At 39.7% G+C, this 20,122-nt stretch overlaps 2 protein-coding genes and 1 long non-coding RNA gene across 11 annotated transcripts in view; 2 read left to right on the plus strand and 1 right to left on the minus strand.

Moving 5' to 3' along the window:
- The first annotated feature begins 1,674 nt into the window (after positions 1-1,674).
- wdr41 (WD repeat domain 41) lies at positions 1,675-13,088 on the plus strand. 6 transcript variants are annotated; one of them, XR_003295034.1, is made up of 15 exons: positions 1,675-2,037; positions 2,726-2,841; positions 3,679-3,727; positions 3,819-3,947; positions 4,064-4,126; positions 4,692-4,803; positions 4,909-4,971; positions 5,063-5,167; positions 5,284-5,468; positions 5,568-5,689; positions 6,527-6,612; positions 7,695-7,828; positions 7,916-10,493; positions 10,854-10,983; positions 12,134-13,088. XR_003295034.1 is itself a non-coding variant. In XM_026297041.1 (14 exons), exons 1-13 carry the CDS (start codon positions 1,990-1,992, stop codon positions 8,054-8,056), a joined length of 1,353 nt encoding a protein of 450 aa, XP_026152826.1. In that variant the 5' UTR covers positions 1,675-1,989; the 3' UTR covers positions 8,057-8,094; positions 10,854-13,088. The 6 variants fall into 6 exon arrangements, 2 of the variants coding, with proteins under 2 accessions (XP_026152826.1, XP_026152827.1); XR_003295033.1 differs by having other exon boundaries at positions 7,916-8,094; positions 10,436-10,493; positions 10,854-13,088; XR_003295035.1 differs by lacking the exon at positions 10,854-10,983 and having other exon boundaries at positions 7,916-8,094; positions 10,436-10,493.
- The window catches only part of pde8b (phosphodiesterase 8B), a 42,778-nt gene continuing 32,661 nt past the window's right edge, over positions 10,006-20,122 (minus strand). For 3 of the 4 annotated variants that reach the window (XM_026297038.2, XM_026297036.2, XM_026297039.2), the window contains 8 exons: positions 19,915-19,960; positions 18,924-19,053; positions 18,260-18,458; positions 15,161-15,378; positions 14,888-15,032; positions 14,608-14,775; positions 14,342-14,471; positions 10,006-12,469 (listed from right to left, as the gene is read on the minus strand). In XM_026297038.2, the coding sequence (XP_026152823.1) occupies positions 12,360-12,469; positions 14,342-14,471; positions 14,608-14,775; positions 14,888-15,032; positions 15,161-15,378; positions 18,260-18,458; positions 18,924-19,053; positions 19,915-19,960 (1,146 nt within the window). In that variant the 3' untranslated portion in view covers positions 10,006-12,359. The remainder of the gene's footprint in view (positions 12,470-14,341; positions 14,472-14,607; positions 14,776-14,887; positions 15,033-15,160; positions 15,379-18,259; positions 18,459-18,923; positions 19,054-19,914; positions 19,961-20,122) is intronic. The other variant, XM_026297037.2, reaches the window with a different exon arrangement.
- On the plus strand, positions 15,272-19,992 carry LOC117152707 (uncharacterized). The gene is made up of 3 exons (XR_004463182.1): positions 15,272-15,408; positions 18,281-18,445; positions 18,937-19,992. It is a non-coding gene; the product is annotated as an uncharacterized LOC117152707 (long non-coding RNA).

The following is a 20,122-nucleotide window of genomic DNA, read 5'->3' on the forward strand; positions in this document are numbered from 1 at the left end:
CACCATACTAGCCTTACTGCAGCTGCTATGTTGTTTCTGGACATGCCACTGTACAGGCATGACTCTAGTAATGGCACTGTCGGCCTGCCACTTGGTCCAGACTGAAGTATCTCGAACACTGAAGTTTTTGTGGAGACTCCACAGTCCCCAGAGAATAAATCCTAGTGACTTTGCTGATCCAAAGACTTTTCCCCCACTGCCAATTGACAATTTAGTTTTTTAGAGAAATCTATTAGATGAATTGCCATAACGTTTATACAGATATTCCTGTGCTAGTTTTTATGATCACCTGATTTTTCCTCTAGCAGCATCATCAGGTTTGTACTTTGATTTATGACCAAAAACCCTCAAACCTCTGCTGTAGTTTGCTCTGTCTTGTGCTAATTTGTGAATGTTTTGCATATAAATATTATTCATATTATATTTAGCATTTTTATCAAAGCAACGCTGCACCTCAGAGCTGCTAGTCATTAGACATTAGTCTTATTGCTTCTGTCCTCAAAGCCCATCCATTCATGTTGTTTGAGTGAACTATATACTGACTCAACACACTTCTTTAGAGTCTACTTATCTGACCATTTTATTCAGATATCTGACAGATAGTTAAACAACCAGAGCATCACCCATCCTCACATCTAAAACTCATTCACTCCGCCTCAACCAATCCCTCTCCCTAACCCTCCTCCCTTCTCTAGCTGCCCTTGAGCTTTTCTATTACCGCATGGAAAGCACCTTGCAGCCCCTGACAAGCGCGGCGGATCGACACTAAATCAGAAATCAGTGCCAGCCGCAGATCTGAGCCACCATGAAGGTCACAGGCCCTACACTGCGTGTCGTCTCAATCGGGGGAGCAGGAGTAGACACAGATAGGGTGATGTGTGACTGTGTGTGTGTTTCAGTGTGTTAACAGGGGAGGCACCAAGAGGAGGAGAATGGAAGAAAAAGATATGGAGGTCAATGTTAATGCAGATGTGGGGACAAGGAAAGAAATAAGAGGAGGCTAAGAGGACTGAGATAGCAAATGTTGAAATTACACACAAGAATCAAATACATTATTTTAATTCTACTTATAATTTAAATGAAGACAAACAAATATTTGCTTTTCCCTGTCCAAAGGAGATTTGAACCTTCCTCTCATCTCATGGGATTGTTACACACTGCCATCTAGTTGTAAGAAAACAAATGGCACCTGGCTATTTAACACAGCTGACAGAGAGCTGACAATCAGCTGACTTCTGCATGTTTTGAGAGGGAAGTCGTGTCCAGTTTAAAATATGTTTGTTTATTCTTATTTCACTGGGATGTTTGACCTGTGGCCACTGTGCACACTGGTGTGGATGCGGTTTAACACTAGTTTTCACATTTGTCCGGTGCAATATGAGAATGGTTTTCAGACATCAGCCAGTTTAGAGCCAATCATGATCAAATTTACTACTTACTGCTTACTGGTGTAATGTGCAGAAACACTAACAATTTATTGTGTCGTCTGTCTGGAGGTGACATTGGAATAAAAAGTAATAAGTAAATAAATGTTGTCGAGTTTGTTTTCACAGGGAAATAAATAAATGAATTTAATCGAGGTTGTTTAAATACTGTATAAATACTGTTAAGGATATTAGGATAATCGCCCTGAATTAATAGTGTCCATCAACAGCTTCCGTAGTTTGAGTCACATGAATGGTTTGTTGTGGTCGTTCCTGAAAATGACCATTTTAACATGTAGCGTACGCGTGATTGCATTAGTGTTTTCTTTTATTAGCTGCTGTGAAATTGTCTTGTCAACAAACCGAACCGTTAGATGTGAAAACTTTCTCAAGGCGGCGATAAATTTTTCGCGTTTTTATGTTTATGCTAGCTAGTTAGCTAGCTTGTTTGTTTGCTTTCCGTTTCGTTAGCGCTTTGGTTTTCGGTCATTTATTCACACATGTGTCGCTAGTTTGGGGTAATTTTTGTTACTTCAGCTCACGTTGGTCGTTATAAGACGAAGTCATGTTTCGGTGGATGCTCGGTGGTCGGGAAGCTCAAAGCTCCGCGGAGGTAACGTTAAAGTTCACGTTACTTCAACACAGCAAAGCTAACGTTGCTCAAAGTGCTGTGTCTAAATACAACATTTACACTTTTCTAGGTATTCAATCACATTTCAGAGGCAAACATTGTATTTTTACTACCACTAACTACATTCATTTGTCAGCTATCTAGTTATAACTTTAAACACTTTACACTCTAACACATAGAAACAAACACGTGATAAACTTGCAAATTGTTTTGTTTATGCTTTAAACCCTAAATCTGAATCTAATGTTTCAGATGTCTATGAGTTCATTATAATTTAAACTAGTGGTTCCCAACATAGTTAGTAATTAGAGGAACAGTCAGTCCATGTTCTTTGATGGGGATGATCATTAGACTACTAATTTTCTAAAGTGACTAAAACACATTTTCTACAAACTACTAGTTTTGCAAATTATTCTGCAGCTTTTAAAATTTCATCATTTCACCTAAAGCTGTCAGGTAAATGTAGTGCAGTAAAATCCTTCTTAAATGTAGTGGAGAAGAAATATGAAAGAGCAGAAATGGGAAGTAAAAAGCTAAATAAATGTGTGTTTATGTTGAATACTTGGCTAAATGTACAGAGTTGCTTTCCATTACGGTTCTTCCCTGCTCCACACCCCCAGCCTTCTCTCACAGCCTGTTTGTTTCACAACTTTCCCTCCTGTGTCTGCAGAAAAACCCTGTGTTGTGCATTGGAGAGGATCAACCCAAAAACTGCTTCACTGAGCTGCAGGTGCTGAAAGGACATTTTGACATTGTTCGATTTCTGGTGCAGATTGATGACTTCAGGTAAGCAGACCACAACCCCCTCTTACCCTCCCCTTTTTTCTGTTTTTCTCTAACCTCTCTCCTGTCTACCCTTGGCTGGCCTCTATCCCTCTGTGATTGACAGGAGATCCTCACCTACAGCAAACTTACAGAGCATGACAAGAGCCTAATCATCACCACTGAGTGATTTTGTGTGCACAGTACAGTATATCCAAAGCCTTTTAATGCTGTCCGTACACACATGCATGCACACACATATAAGGGATTTGCACCTGCTCTCCTCTCTGTGCTGCTTTGTGGAAGCATGCTGCACACTGACATGGTACAGTGCCTTTGCATAAGTGGCCAGATTGGGATTTATAACAGAACTAAGTGTGTGTGTGTTAGGTGGTGGGGGTTGCTTCACGCCTGGTCTCCTCAAGTAATAACCCCCTCCTCTGGGTCTCGTCCTCTCCGCACACAGGACCGCAGTCGGGGGCAAAGGCCAGAAAATTCTCTCCAGATTGCTTTTGAAGTCAAAAAATGTATCCTGGACAGTTCCTCTCTCCTCATTTTCTCTCTCTTTTTTATCTGCCCATCCTGTCTGTTGATTTTGGGAACAAGTAGTGTGGATGGTCGAGGGTCAGAGGGCAAGTGAAGGTGGTAAGCCCTACGACAGGTGTTTTTTAAGATTTCTCAGTTGGAGATGGACCTTCGGGAAATGATTCTTCACACAGATAGAGATTGTCTGGCAGTGTTTGACTAGTCAACCTGTTCAAGATGAGGCCTGGAAAGTGCTCATCTCCACTGAGGCGTTTCTGTCATATATATATTCACTTCCAAGAAACAACTCACACCTTTTCATCTGATCTTCCTCAGATGTGCCTCAGCAGGGGATGATGGTCTTGTTTTGGTGTGGAATATTGAGGTAATATGTTAGAAGTTCATTATTCCTGTGCTTCATTATATTGCACACAACACAGTGGCACTAATTGCAATCTTTTCTTTTTGTCTGTTAGACCGGTGAGAGGCTACAGGAGCTGAGGGGCCATTCCCAGCAAATAACAGCCATAACCTCCTTCACCTGTAATAATGGCCTCACATCACACACTGGACTTATCACAGCCTCCTCAGACAGAAGTCTCAGTGTATCCTTATACCAAATCACAGTACAACACCTCTAAATTTAAACACACACTGAAATCTTCCATATGCAATTGTTGTTTGTAATTCAAACCTTAGTCTCCTTAATCTTATTTGTCAGTTGTGGGACCCTGATACAGGCAACAGGGTTCAGACTATTTCAGACCTTCAGTCTTCTGTAAAGGTAATTTCCCAAATTAGATTTTATTCCATATGAGATTTTTTTTTTTTAACTTGTAGTCTTGCATGCATGCGACTTATTCTGTAATTGTGCAGGTTTTGCATGTCAGCCTGTAAATGAAGCCATCATTTTTAAATGTGAGACTGTACAAAGTCAGACCTAGTGATATTTTTAAAAATAACACTTCGTGTAAAACAAGTCTGAATTGAACTGCATTTTATGTGATTAGTGTCTAGTCCTGGTTTTCTTTTGTTCTTTATTTTTTTGCTCTTCTGCATCAAAATTTTATGTTACATCTTGTTTCTTTGTTAGCCATTATTCACAGGCAAGATCTAGTAGATCTTCTCAGTAGATTTTCTTAGATATTGTAGTTGTGTCATCCAACTTTGGATGTGGAATACCAGTTGAAATGTTATCTCAGTTATAATTTCAAATAGAAATGTTTAATTGCAGAATCTATTGGTTAATTATCTTTTATATTTTCTCTTCCTTGATATTTTTGGTGTGTACATGCATGTTAAAGCTCGTATCTTTCCTGTGCTGAACCAGCTGTGTGTGTCTCTCCCAGTGTTTGCTGGTGCTGGAGCGGCTGTGTGTGTGGCTCTCTGGTGGGGAGGAACTGTGTGTGTGGAACAAAGACTTTCAGCTGCACTGCCACAGACAGAACCACAGCGACACCGGTAAGGGGAAACAAAAGGAAAAGCGCACCTCTAGTTTGCGTCCACCATGACACTGCTGTTTGCACAGACCAGTTAATGTTGTGCTTGTGCTTTGACATTGTGTAGGAATAACTGCTCTGATAGAGCTGCCCAAGAACTGCATAGCAGCTGCTATGGATAAAGAGATAGGTAAGAGAAGATTTTGATCATTGGCAAGAATGTTCAACAAACACAGGAAAACTACATGGGTCAAAAGAATTTTTATTTCTTCTTTCTGCAGTAATCTACAGGCTGACGGTCTCTACTGATTCCTCTGTCTCAGTGGCTGAAATCCGCTGCCTGTCCAACCACCAGGACCAGATTCGAGCTCTTATCGGTGTCAATGGTCAGTCACTTTGAAGAAACTCTGTAACATCAGGGAAACGTGTTTGACTTTTCACATACAACTGAGTGAAATGTGTCATAGAAACCAAGTTCTTGTTGGTGCCATGTCTTCCTCAGATGGACTCTTTGCAAGTGGTTCCCATGCAGGCGAGTTGATCTTATGGGATGCGATAGATTGGAACATTCTGGCCTATGAGCACATCCTGTGGGAGGAATCTCACGCTTCTGCCCAGGCAGAAATACGGCTGGCTGCTCCCAAACCCAGTGAAATGTCCATTCAGCACCTGAGCACTAATGGAAAGGTGAGGAGGGCACAATGAATGAATATACTTATTGTGCAACAAGAAAGTTAACTTGTTTTGTTAACGTGACGCGTAAGATCCTTTGTGTGTGTGTTGTAGCTCATCCTGGCAGCTGTGGGCAGCGGTCTGTATGTGTACAGTGTTCAGACCAGAACCGTGGTGGCCTACAGGAAGGTTGCACATGACTCTAACGTCTTACACACCATGCTGCTCTCTGACAGGTAATACGTTCTGCTTTCTTCTCACAAGTGTCTGTCTCTACCATTTCTGCCCTGTATTATAAAGCCCGTGGCCAACTAAAGTGCAAAATTATGCATAGAACAAAAAGAAAATACTAAAGGAAAGTCTAAAATGATATGCATAGGTTTGTGTAGCATGCATGTGTTTTTCCTGCTTTTCCTCTTCTGTTAATCATCATGCACAGCCCCAGTTTCATCGTCTATTAAATTGGGAACCACTGAACTCTAGTTTTCATCCACATCATTACTTTCCTACTCTAGAGAGTTTGGGCTTTCAATAGAGAAACATCATGTTGTGTGTTTGATTTTGAGCTGTGACATATTCAGAAATGAAATTCAAAAGATGCATCCTGCAAAAAATCAATCAGCAACTGGTGTTTTAATCTTGTTTGTAATATTTTATTTATATAACAAAAGTGGTCTGTTATGTAGAGTACACTGTTGTACCAATGCAGTATTATACCTTAAGATAATCTAAATAAATCAGGACTCAAACTCATTGTTTAAATAACACTGTATTTTTTTGTTTATATTTAATATCCGCTGGATTATGGTTCTTTGTGGGACACACAAGAACCTCTGCCCTTTCTGTAAATCATATTTAATGCATTATCTGTATAAATCTGCTTTGATTTGAATGTTATTTCTAAGAATTGGCTCATTCTAGATATTCCAGCAACAGACAACACAGATAAACAGATGTTTGAAGGAGCAGGTTGCTGCGCTCTGATCCAACCAGTGCTAAGGAACGGAACAGCTTGTAAATATCATTGAAGCAGGCGATGGACTGAACCGTGTGTGACACCGTCTGTGTTTCAGTGAGCTGATGTCCTGCTCTGAAGACGGCAGCGTGAGGATGTGGGAGATCCAAGACTTACCTTTGCCAGCTGAGCCAGCCTCTCCAGGTGACACGCACACACACACGTCACACATACGATTTCACGTGTCAACTCCAATGTCAGGCTGTTGGTAGGATAAGTGAGACATAGACCACCACCTCATTTTCCCCTGTGGTAGATCACATACGTAAATACAATTTAGAAAGGCTGAGGAAATCTGCCTGCACTCAGGTTGTGTGACCCTGTGTAGCTGATGTTCTTGTTGTGGAGGTGGTGATAAGGGAGTCCAGATGTGGTATTGTGTACTCTACCAGCACTGAGGGAGGCTGTGGGCTGGGTGAAAGCATAGTGTGTGTGCTGACTTTGATGGTGCAGTTTTCTGTCTGCAGCCTGTATAGAGCTGTGGTGACTCTGTACGCGTCTTGGCTGGAGAGAGCACATCATTTGCTCGTTATGACCAGAGGCCAATTATTTGCCTATTGTTCATGTCTCCAGGAACCAGAAATCAATAACTGCAGAAGGAAAATTCTGGTGTTTCCTGTAAATGTGGCTGTTGTGACTGTGGCTCTTGTTAATTGTGCAAATCTGTTATAGAGATTCGGAGAAGCACAGGCTTGTGTAAAATAATGTAAATTGGAGAAATGTGACGTGAAAGGTATTTCTCATAGAAATTACATGGAGAATTATGCCCCTGCTATGCAGTTAGCAAACTGTAATGTTCTAGTTTGTTCTCATCTGTTTGGTTGGTAATGATAAATAGAAAGATGCAGAAAGCAGCTGTAATCAATACTTTTATAATATGTGACAGTGTGAAAGATTCCACTTGTAGTGTTGAACCTGCAGGGAATTATCAGCTGAATCTTAAACTTCATAGTGATTTCAGTTCATTGTTTAGTGTCTGACCCAGACCTTTACTGTTTTAGTTCCCCCTGACCTTTCCCATTGCATCGTCTCCTGCTGTTTTCAGAGGTGAACTGAGATGAAGACGAGCTGGTTGCAGGTTAAAGTAGAATGTCAGGATACGTCCTTTCCTTTATTATGTCTTCTGGAACTTTGCACTCTTCACCTTTATTGTAAAAATGTGGAAAAAACAGGGACTCGTGCAGAACAGTGGGTTCTGAGTCCGTGTTCTCTAACCATCTATGCAGGGTTCTTTGGGCTGTGGACTTTTGGCCGATCAAACAAGCAGACTGGTCCTCCATCCAAGAAGATCGTGGACGTCCCTAACAGCAGGACCCTGGAGCTGACAGGCGATCTGATCGGGCACTCGGGGGCAGTTCAGGTACCATCTCATTATGTACAAGCTAACGTTCTGCTTCACACCGGTGCCACAGCAGAGCTTTAATAGTCCCTTTTGTGCTCCTGTCAGATGTTCGTGAGCTTCAAGGAGAACGGCCTGGTCACGTGCTCGACTGATCACCTGCTGATCCTGTGGAAGAACGGAGAAAGACAGTCTAACCTCCGCAGCCTGGCACTTTTTCAGAAATTGGAGGAGAATGGTGGACTCTGACCTTTAACCCTTCAGTCGCCACCTTTACACAAGCAGAGGTGGGAGATTTCTGATCTGTGCCACAAACCATTTGAATGTTTGACTGTTGCGTTCCTTTACTGATAATGTTAGAGAGCTGTTAGATTGAAATCAAATATTTATCTTAAAGTTAAAAAAACACAGTAAATCCCAAACAGACAAGTGAAGAATGTTCCTTCACATGTTTAAAGGACATGGACGTTCATTTTCATTAACAGTGTTTTCAATGCTGCACTGGGAGCCATGCTTCTTCATCAGTAAAGCCCAGACCTGAACAAAGGCAAGATCTCACACATAGTTCGGCAGGAAAACAGTTTGTGTACTTTAATGAAGAAACATGTCTCACAGTGCAGCATTGTTGAAGGAGGTCTACGAAACAGATGAACAAGCTAATCCAGGTCTGACTCTCAGACAACTGGGAGTACAGGCAACCCATTGGCTGTAGTGTTATAGTGTTAAACTACTGTTACTATAGAAAATGACCAGCATTATCCTTTAAACATTGATGTGAAGATAGTCATTACACTGGAGGCCTGTTAGCTTAGCTTAGCTGGTAGACTCGGTGGCCACTTTATTAGGTACACCTGTACAGACCGTGGTAATTCAATATGAAATTCTTTACTAAGTGTCTAATAGAAAGAATAAATGTATTTACTTTCATTAGACTGTAAAGTTGTACATACTAAAGTGGCCACTAAGTGTCCAAAGTGCCTGATCCTGTTTGGTGCATGAGTCTGATTCACAGTTTTCTTTGTAGAGATTTGTTTTTTTCCCTCCAACATCCAATTTACTAAAATGTGTTGTGGTCCTATAAAGTATTTGTTGTCCTGTGAGGAGAATGTTGCAGCTGCAAATCAGCTTTTTACAACATGCTCCCAATCAGACTGATCACCAAACAGTCAGCACAGCTCCTGTCTGACATCCTGCATGCATTCCTCTCCATTAGTCTAACTGACATTTATGGAAATATGCTCATTTGGTTTCTTGCTGAGAGTTAGATGAGACTGTTGATGCCATTCTGCTGTTTCCTCGTGTTGACCTGCTCCTTTTGCTATAGCTCCACACTTAGTGCTGTGATATGAGAATGGCATTAACAGTCTTATCTAACTCTCAGCAAGAAACTGAAGCGTTTTTCCAAAAATGTGAATTTTCTGTTAAATTTGTGGTCATTCATGAAACAAGTTTATATTTAAGAATACTTTAATTGTCTCACAATACATTTTGTGTTTGACAAGGAACAACAAAATAAGACATTATAATCCATGGAGCAAAATATTAAACATTAAAATTTCAAACAAACTTTAGTGACCGAAAGCTTTCGTCACTGTGCATGAGGCAGTACAAGTTTTCAAAAACACAAATTACAGTTCTCATGGCCACTAATGATGACTTTTGTTCTTTGGAAAAATTATCTGTGCCATATACGACATAACCACTTTCTAACGTTTGTTCTGTTTGATTATACAAAACCCAGAATTGGCACATTGTCGTTGCCACAGCCATCGGTGTCAACGATGAACGGGGGGAAATAGAAATCGCTAAGTGATGAAGGCTTGTCATTGTCATTACATAACGAGTAGTTAGATAATCTGCTTGTGCCTCAGCAGCCTCAGAGCGAGGCGCACAGCGACCGGCTGTCGTGTCTATCATCACTTTTCTAAAATAATTAAAATATTTAAACGTTTTTTTTTGTGTGAAATTTAGCAAAAATATTTTGTCATGATCAGTGATTGCAGTCCTCAAACATTCAGCGGTAGAGCCCACAATTCAAGTCACTGTAAGAAATAAAAATTTGAACAGATTTTGGAAGTTACCCCTGCAACATACAACAGCCAGAACATAAGTACATAAGCAAAATATGTGAAAAGCAAGCAGAAATGATATACTGGCTGAGTATTTACAAGAACAGCAGTTACATTAGGTAGTTTACAGTGTTTTCCAACAGTAGCAGACCGAAACAGTGAGACAGGATTAAGGCGTTGATTAAGACCTTGATCGTTATTGAAATAACTACGCATCATGAATACACTGAACATGGACGTGACTAGTTACGTCTCTTTAAAGCGAACTAAAACCGTAAGTGACAAACCGACTGGAATTCACATTAGAATCAACTTCACCTGATTCAGTTTCTGTCTTTTAAAAACCTTAGTTCAAAAATACAAAACAGGATAAAACATCAGGACTGTGGTGACAGAACTGACACCACATCGAGTCAACTCAAAACTGTAGTACAGACCCTAATGCAACAAACTTAAGCATATTTTTTAGAATTTCTAAAACATGTATGGCTTTTCTTGTAAATCTTTAGTAGTAGACAATGAGCTATTTCAAATAAAAGGATATTTTTGTTTCTGTCAGATGACCAAAGAATAAGGCACCAGTAAAACTCTCTCTGTGCCCTGTGCCTTTGGTTAATGTGAGTTTCCTGGACAGCAACATGCCCTCCTGCATCACTTATCCCCATCATTCAATTTGAGCATTGGCAATATGTAATAAAGAAATTACAGTTTCACCAAAGCTGCTCAATTACTTTCTGGATGTCTGAAACTCCAATTTTGTTCCAATTTTTTAAAGTTTCCAATGTTTGTATGTGGCTTTAGTGCTTTTCTATCATCATATCTTCAAAACTTTAAATTTTAAAAGTGCTTTGCAGGAATAAGATGGCTCAGTCTGAAAGTATTAAAATACTTGTTGAGTTCTCAGATATTAAAGCCAATAGTTCAGATTTTATTTTTAAATGCTGGCTTTAATAAATCATTCTCTTTTCTCTTCCCAGTCCCTGTGGGGTAATAAACTTAACTTCCTGTGGCTCTGATCTGACTCATCGCTCTCCTGCAAATGATGCATGTTTTTTAAAGCAACGCCCCTGTTCAGCCACCAGAGGGCAGACACATCATGATCTGAAGGTCTCTATGATATTCTGAACCCAAAGTATTTGAAAATAACCACATTTTTCCAAAAACAGAGAGCTTAAGTGGCTGCAAAGTAAATTGTGGTCAGAGGATTTTAAGATACAGTAAAAATCTACTTTAAAAAAAAAAAAAAAAATCACGTGAGAGCTGACTGGTGTAGGAACAACAGACAGATGCTGCAGCTGCTGGTTTCACAAGCTACTAGCTCATGTATCTGGTGCTCCTACACTCGTTTGTCAGGCTGCTGTGAGGTCCATTTGTGCACCATGCAACAGTCAGTGAAGCTTCACATAGCAAAGCTTATATATATATATATTGTTCAGATACTTGCAGGTCAGACCTTTTTCTCTGTGGAGATATCTACAGTTAGTGTCACAAAGGTTTGTGTGCAACAGCTAATATTTTTACATTATTTGAGGAAAGTCTCCTCTCTAAGTTAAACCGCTCTGATACAGTGCAAGTCTCATCCTCCATTTGTTCTGACATACAAGTTCTTCACTGGCTGCTTTCATAGTGTACAAAGGACCAGGATGTAGAGGCCACCCATGACCATAACAGTAGAGTATTGGGTGAGATATTTCACCTCCTGCTATGTACGTTCTTTAAATCCAGCCCTGTCTATCTGGACCCTAGTACTTAGCTGTTTCTGGAGCTCCCTTTTCTTAAGCCTTTCCAACAGGTCACAGGTACAGGGCCAACTGGGACCTCGGATTGGTAAAAAAAATTTGGTCCAAGACGAGCCAAAGTCTAATACAAACTGCTCGAACACCTTCACAAGTTGGCGATTTGAAAAGGAACTCTAAAGCTCAGTCATATTGGCAGACAAGTGTGAATTACTCAGTTAGTGCCTCAGGATTTGGTCGCCATCTTATTCACCAGATTTCTGTACAGTAACGGACAGATGTAGAATTTGCTGTGAAAAAACAAACAAACTGGAAAGCAAAAAAGGGAGCTCAAAATAAAAATGTCTTGATTAGGTAAAGTGCAGCTTTCTGGAGTTTTACACTGTATGGTACAGGTTGTCCGGTGAGCCATGAGGTCCACACCGTTCACAGAGGTGCTATTGGGAATATTTAACTGGGCCATAAAGTGGCAACAGAGAGAGGACGCGGGCCTCAAATGACAACCTGTTCTCCTGTGGCAGAACACCACCTTCAGCTAGAACTCCACAAGAAAAGAGGCTGTGATTTGAAATGGAAGCAGCGTCCCAGTGTTCAGTCTGATCTCAGAGAGTTCCCGACAGCTTCGAGCCATGTCCGGAGGTGCCTGGGAGGGCACAGAACTCGGTCGAATCATGGCCGAAGAGACTGATTGTTCCGCTGTCTTACCCTGCTCGGAGCGATAGACGAGAGGAGGTGTTGAGGATTCGGTCAGGAAGGAGGGGGAGGACGCAGGCTCTTACACTTCATCTCGTCCAAGTTCTTCCAGTACTTGTAATTCTCCGACAGGTGCTCCATGAGACCAGGCAGGCTGGCAAAGGCTGTGAAGAGACAGGAAAGTTGAGGTGGGTTGAAGTCAGTTGTATGTAAACAGAGTGTTTTGTGGCTGTGATAATTCATCCTGTCCATAATGGCCGAAGTGTCTTTGTACAAGTCTTGAGGAACAGTTGCAGAAACAGTTTTATAATTTGGAATTTTCATTTTTTAGTCAAATCAAGTGAGCAAAATTAATCAAAATCAAAATCATAGCATAAAATCTCGTTCCTCCTCTGTGCTACAGAGACATTTAGAGCATTTAGTGGACTGCAGATTTCAGCCCCATCGCTCACGAACAGACAGGAAGAACAATTACAGCAACCACTAACTCCTTCAGTGCACAACAGGAGACAGAGTTGGAAAAATATGAACCTGACTTTGAAGGCTTCTATAAAAATAAAAATCTTCAGGAAACCAAGAATAAACACAGACCTCTACAGTGAAATGTGAGCTGACAAAACGCACCTGGCTTCAGTCACTTCCTGTTATCATCGCACATGAACTATTAGGCAGGAAGATATGTGTTTGTATGAGGGTGTGGGTGTGTGAGATGTGAGTCCATGTACACTTCCTAATGTTATGTACTCTCTGCAGTGCCGCTCCCACATAAAAGGACTTCTGGGATCCAAAGGTCTCTGCCTCTCTCTCACACACAGCTTTAGGTCTGCAGTTTTTCTCAGTGCATGACCCACACAACCCGCGATGTTTACATCCTCATTTCCGGCTCGGTGATGACCCACGATGCAGCTCTGGAACTAACAACGGCCCTGCGGTGACCCGACAGTGACCCTGGTGAATTGGAATCGACTGCACGTCTGTTTTTGTGTTTATGTGTAAGCGAAGTTCTGCTCGAGCGCTCGTCCCTCGCCAAGCCAAGTGATCGTAAACCCCCATCCTCGCTACTCTTTTCCTGACTTCCCCTCCCCTGACGCCCTCAGTTTCTTTCTGTCCCGCTGGCATTTGGAATCTTTCCGTGACATCAGAGCCGTGTTGACAGTAAACAAGTTCCCTCTTGGGGAGACTACGCCAAGGGGAAATTCAGTGGGAATGTGGGTCTATGAGCACCGTACTATCCCTTCCCAATTCCTTATCCTACTTCTCCCTATCCTGCAGTCTGCCAAGGAAAATGAAGAAATGGAGGCACAGGAATAATTTTTTTTTTTATTCAGTCATTCTTTATGAAACACTGAGTAGATTAAAGACACATGCAGTGAGCCAGAGCCTAATTCTGAGACTACCTATCTCTAGAACACACAAGTTACTGGGTGTGACCAGAGAAGGGTCTTGTTGGTACCCGTAGCTGTAGAAAGTTTTAGTCCAAACTGAAATACTAATGGATGGATTTCACGCACGTGGTCATGGCACCTTCAGAGTAAACGTTACTGATACTCTTGACTTTTCAAGCACAAAATTCAACAAGTAAACTTCCTGCAAACCCAGTGACCAATGTCAGTCTCAGCTATACATTTTATGCCAAGTAGCAGATGTTATCCTGCTAACAAGCTAAACTAAGTATTGACTATTTACAGATTTCAGACAACACATCAACCAGACACCAGACCACTGACCAGAGGTGAAACCTGTAAGAAAGCTCCACCGAGCAAACGGTTTCCCCTGGAACAACAGGCACTTAGTTTGTGAGACAGATGCCACAATCAGACTGCTGTCCAAGCTGCAATGTTTATCGACCTTTTTCCAACACAATCAGACTCCGCAATAAATATGCACAGCGATTTTTTTTTTGTTTGTTTTTTTTTGAGGAACCTGTTAGGGCTAGACTGTTCCTAGTGAAGTGGAAAAGGAAATAACTAAACACTACAGAGAAAAACAGGAGCGAGCAAACACACTGCAGCATATTACAGAACAAATGTTCTCACCATCCCAGGCATCAAACATGTCAGTGATGAAGTAGTCTATGAAGGAGATCTGAGATTTGGGCACGCTACAGGTGTTCCTGTCAAACACTGGCATCACCACCGGCAGCCCTTGTCTTTTCTCCTCATCTGTCTGCAGGGCAAACACACAAACATCACAATGACTCAACAGCAGCACACTCGAGCTAAATCTGCTGCCTGGAAGTTGGAAAGTTATAAATGAGAACAATTCTACAAAGTGAGACAACAATGTTTAGCCCCTCCCACACCTGTGCAAAATACTCCTCTGAGATTCGTCCAGCCCATTCGATGCAGAGCTCGAGCGGTCGGCAGGGGTTGGCCACATCTGCACACTTGATCAACATCCTCTTTATGAGTAGACGGTTCTCTGGAGAGTTCCTGATGTTCGCCTGACCTTCACCGTCACTGTTCACGCTCTATAGGTGAGATTTGGTAAATGCTTTAGTTGCTTTGACTAAAACAAATGTTAGGAAAACGAGTTACCTTTTCTGACCTTTGTGGGAAACTGAGAAATAAAAGTCCACTCACACTTACACTAGTGCTGGTCTCTTCTATGGCAGCCATTGGCTTGTTGATGCTGTTGACAAACTTGCTGACGTGCTCAAAGTGTCTGGTCATCTCTGTAGCCAGCACCATGTCGATGATGGCCTGTCGCAGTGTTCGGAACTGATTCCTGCCATTAATGAGGAGCACGAAGAAGATAAAGAAAGCTCTGGATCAGGTAATGGTGGTTCACCTGCTGAGTATAGGGAAAACATGCATAGGGAGGGTATAACGTCACTGCTAAGTGCTACAACAGACCTATCGATGTTCTTAAAGATGTTGCTTTTGGTGTCCCGGATAGTGAGCTGGAAGGCCAGGGCTGCATGATGGCTCTCCAGCACAGCTGTGTCATTGTAGAGGATCGCCAGTTCACTTCCAGCGTTGCAAAGGAAGGAATTGGTCCTGCCCGGATGGTCCACATCATGCACTGTGGCTGCTATCAATGCTGCCACTTCATCCAACTGGTCCAGACTGCTCTGAATAACACAGCATAGACAAAAGACGATGTCAGTACTGGACTACACTGCACAGAGACTACACTGCACCAGAGCTTGTTGGTTAATATCTATAATGTTAATGAATTGTTAATTAATGAATGTGTATGTTGAATTGGCCTGTTTTGGATTATAATGCATATAATAACAATAATACTAATAGACTGTACTAAGGGAAGATTTTCACCAGATACTCTACTAAGGAATAACAATTACATACTATTATTAAGGGAAAATTTTGTACCACATACTATACTAAGGCAAATTTTTCATCATATGAAAAATTTCACCATATAATAAAGAAACCAATTTTGACAAGATAATATAGCAAGCAACACATACAAATGTATAGGGAAAAATTCTTCTCCATATATTGAAGGAAAATTTTTACCATATATTATTTTAAGGGAAAATATTTTGACAAGATACTATAGTAAACATACAAGGGATTTGTTGGGTTTTTTTTTTTTTGTAAAGTGCCTTCAGATGATTGAATTGTGATTCGGCGCTATACAAATAAAACTGAATTGAATAATATGCCAAGGGAAAAAATTTGTAGAAAATTTCTACGAAAACAATTGTGACAAAATAGGGAAAAATATTTCACCACACACAATATTACAGGGGAAATGCTATGCTTTCATCTTGCTACAGTAAAGAAAAATTTTCCCCACATTAAAAAAATTTCCTCATATATAAAAGGGAAAATTTTCACCACATACTATACCAAGGCAAAACTTTGAGGTCAAACTGGCACTACATAATATGCTAAGATAAATTTTCTAAAGCAACATACTATATTATGGCATAAGATTATCCACATATTATATTAAGGAATTTTTGTATACATAATATACTAAGGCAATATTTTCATCATGTATTAAGGGGAAAAAATTTGACAATATTTTAAGAGAAAAAAATTAAAACTATATTAAAGAAAAAAATGCTATTATTTCATCTTGCTATAATAAAGCAAAATTTTCACAGAACAATTTCCTCATATATTAAGGGAACATTTTAACCAAATATTATTTTAAGGGAAACGTTTTTACAAGCCACACATTATTTTAAGGGAAAATATTTTGACAAGGTACTATAGTAAGATAATATGCTAAGGGAAAATATTTTGTAGAGAATTTGTAGGAGAACTATTTTGACAAGATAAGGAAAAACATTTCACCACACTATATTAAAGGGAAAAATTTTCACCACAAAAATTTTCCTCATATATGAAAGGGAAAATTTTTTATCACATACTATACTAAGGCAAGATTATGACAACATACTAGACTAAGGCAAAAATTTTGAGGTTAAATTTGCACTACGCAATATATTAGGATAAATTTTCATCACCATTCTAAAGCAAATATTGCATCACATACTATACTATAATTTTCACCACTTGCTAATGGAATTGTAACGTCATATTATATTAAGGCAAAATTTGCACCATATAATATACTAAGATGAATTTTCATGACAAATTATAATAAGGCAAAAATGTAACCACACACTATACTAAGACATAACTACATGCTATAATAAGGCATAATATTCACCACATAGTACATTAAGGGATTTTTTTTTTTAAACCACATAATATACTAAGGAAAAATTTTCATCATATATTAAGTGAAATATTTTTCCCATATTATATTAAGGGAAACATTTTTACAAGATACTATATTAGGCCGCACATATTATGTAAAGGGAAACATTTTTTGACAAGATACTATAACACGTAAAATGCTAAGGGAAAAAATTTTGTAGAAAATTTGTAGGAAAACTATTTTGACAAGATAAGGAAAAACATTTCACCACACACTATATTAAAAGGGAAAATTTTCACCATGCTATAGTAAAGCAAAATTTTCCTCATATATGAAAGGGAAAATTTTTATCACATACTATACTAAGGCAAGATTATGACAACATACTAGACTAAGGAAAAAATTGAGGTTAAATTTGCACTACGTAATATATTAGGATAAATTTTCATCACTATTCTAAAGCAAATATTGCATCACATACTATACTATACTTAGGCCAAATTTTCACCACTTGCTAATGGAATTGTAACGTCATATTATATTAAGGCAAATTTGCACCATATAATATACTAAGATGAATTTTCATGACAAATTATCATAAGGCAAAAATGTAACCACACACTATACTAAGACATAACTACATGCTATAATAAGGCATAATATTCACCACATAGTACATTAAAGTACAATTTTCACTACATACTATATTAAGGGATTTTTTTTTTACCACTGTGGAATGCAGATGCACCCATGGGGGCTTCACCACATAACATACCAAGGAAAAATTTTCATCATATATTAAGTGAAATATTTTTCCAATATTATATTAAGGGAAACATTTTTGACAAGATATATAACATAAAATGCTAAGGGAAAAACTTTTGTAGAAAATTTGTAGGAAACTATTTTGACAAGATATGGAAAAGTATTCCACCACACACTATGTGAATGGGAAAATTTTCACCATGCTATACTAAAGCAGAATTTTCACCACATAAAAAAAAAATTTCCTTATAGATAAGGGAAAATTTTCCATCACTAACTATCCTGAAGCAAACATTTCATCATATACTGCACTAAGGCCAAATGTTTACCACCTACTATGGGAATTTTAACCACACACCATATTAAGGCAAAATTTGCACCACATTATACTAAGATAACTTTAAGGATTCAATGTTGAAAACATGTAGGGTCATACTGTGGCCATTATAACCTGACACTTCTCCCTTACTGTCATGCTAATACTTTTTGCTTCTACAAGGAAGGTGCATGTGTTGTGCCATTCCCAATTTGTGTGTGTTTCTTCTCACCTTGACTCTCTCTTTGCGCAGGAAGTAGGCAGTAGCGTGCAGCACATCTGCAGCATGTGTGGAGTTGTGGTAGGAGTTGGAGGAGTGGTAACTGGCCTCGATGAGTTGCAGCCAGGAGCGCAGCACAGCCTCTGAGCAGTTTAAGAACTCACACACTCCGAAGCTTGTAAAGATCTTCAGCCCGAGGTAAGTCAGTGGTCTGCATAGGTCACACGAACGACAACGAATGAACTGACAGCATCATCACTGGATCTTTGCTACCTCTCTTTGTGCACACTCATCTAATTTAAATTCTTTTTTTTTTAGTCAATTAGATTTTCACTTCAGCTGTGAATAAATTAGCTTAATATTAGTAATTTATTGAGCTGCTGTAGCCTAAAAATAAGAGAAGTTTTATTTTATTTGGGGTGAACTTTCCTTTCTTGCCATATAGTTAAATGAAAAGTTTGGCCTGACTGCATCTTTATGTGAAGTTTGAAGCTACAATCAAGAGATGCCTCAGGGAGGAAAATACCAACTGCCAATTTTCAGCATGCCAAAAAATGTAACGCCTTAATAAAACAAGTCAGAGCAGGAGCAATTCCTACATGAAATAATACAACAAGTAATGTACTCCTCGTCTCTCTGCTCATGTTGGCCGATTCACTTTTCACCATCTTTGCACCTCTTGTGTGTAGCTGCCTCCAGCTCCAGGATGTTGAACTCCCAGCACTCCTCATCTTTTAGCATCTCGGCGATGGATGGAGGGACGTCATTCAGTGTGACTGGGATGGCCAGCTGGCTCTGGCTCATATCTAGCACAGACAGAAACATGTACATGAAAACATGTACAGTTCAAGGTGATTTGACCATAAAAGGGCCAAACCCCGAGTGGGATTTGACAGATTAGTAATGAATGACTGCCCCATTCTTGGCTCTCTAATATGTGTATACATGGGCAAACATACTGGCTGAGTGTTTCACTTTGTAAATCTGGTCCTTTGAGACAATAGTAGAAAGATGCCGAGTGATAAGGTTGTTTAAAGAGCTGTAGTGCTGATGGAGCTGCAGCTCTCATGTAACTATGTTGTTTTCAGCTTTCTGAAAAAGAATTTCTCAGAAATAGACTTGATTTAGATTTTCTCTCAGTTAAGTGCTCTTGTGACTAATCGTTACATAATAACCTCCGATATAAGAATTCACAGTCCAGAAAGATAAAGGAGCATTGTCCGTGTGTGTGTGTGTGTGTGTGTGTGCGTGCACCTTCATCAACAACAACTCAAACTTAATATTTATTCATGAGGTTCACTCGAGTCAGCAAAGCCCATGTTTCATAATCTCTGTGGTGATAAGTGCTGCAGGCTAAAATGTCTGGATTTTCACAAGTGTCCCCCCTTTTACATGAACAGTTTTACATCCAGGCACAGTTCAGTTTCTTAAAATAGGCGTAATCATTTAAGACTCGTTTAAATTCTTTGGCACGTGCACAGGCAATGCACTGAAATGAAACTTTACCAGCTGCAACTTTTATTGGTGCATGGAGTTTGGTACCAACACGTAAGGAAATAAGTGAAAACACCTGCGACAGTGTGCAAGAATAAGAGGTGATTATATTGTATTAATAGATTGTTTTAGAATCAAACATCGTCTGTGGCATAATGTCACAATGCACTTACTTTTGCAGAAGACGTATTCATTCCCAGAGAGTCTCCGCAGCCCATCCTGCAGAAACGGAAACAGATAGATTCAAATATAGAAACGTGAATTGCGTAACCTATGCGATAAAACAGTCCTATGCAAAACAAATAGTATCAACAGGAACGGGTGAATGAAGATTGTGTTTTTTACTTTAAAATGTCACACAAACACACCAAAACCAACAAT

Source organism: Mastacembelus armatus, chromosome 12 (assembly GCF_900324485.2).
Source record: "Mastacembelus armatus chromosome 12, fMasArm1.2, whole genome shotgun sequence".
NCBI classification, from domain to species: domain Eukaryota; kingdom Metazoa; phylum Chordata; class Actinopteri; order Synbranchiformes; family Mastacembelidae; genus Mastacembelus; species Mastacembelus armatus.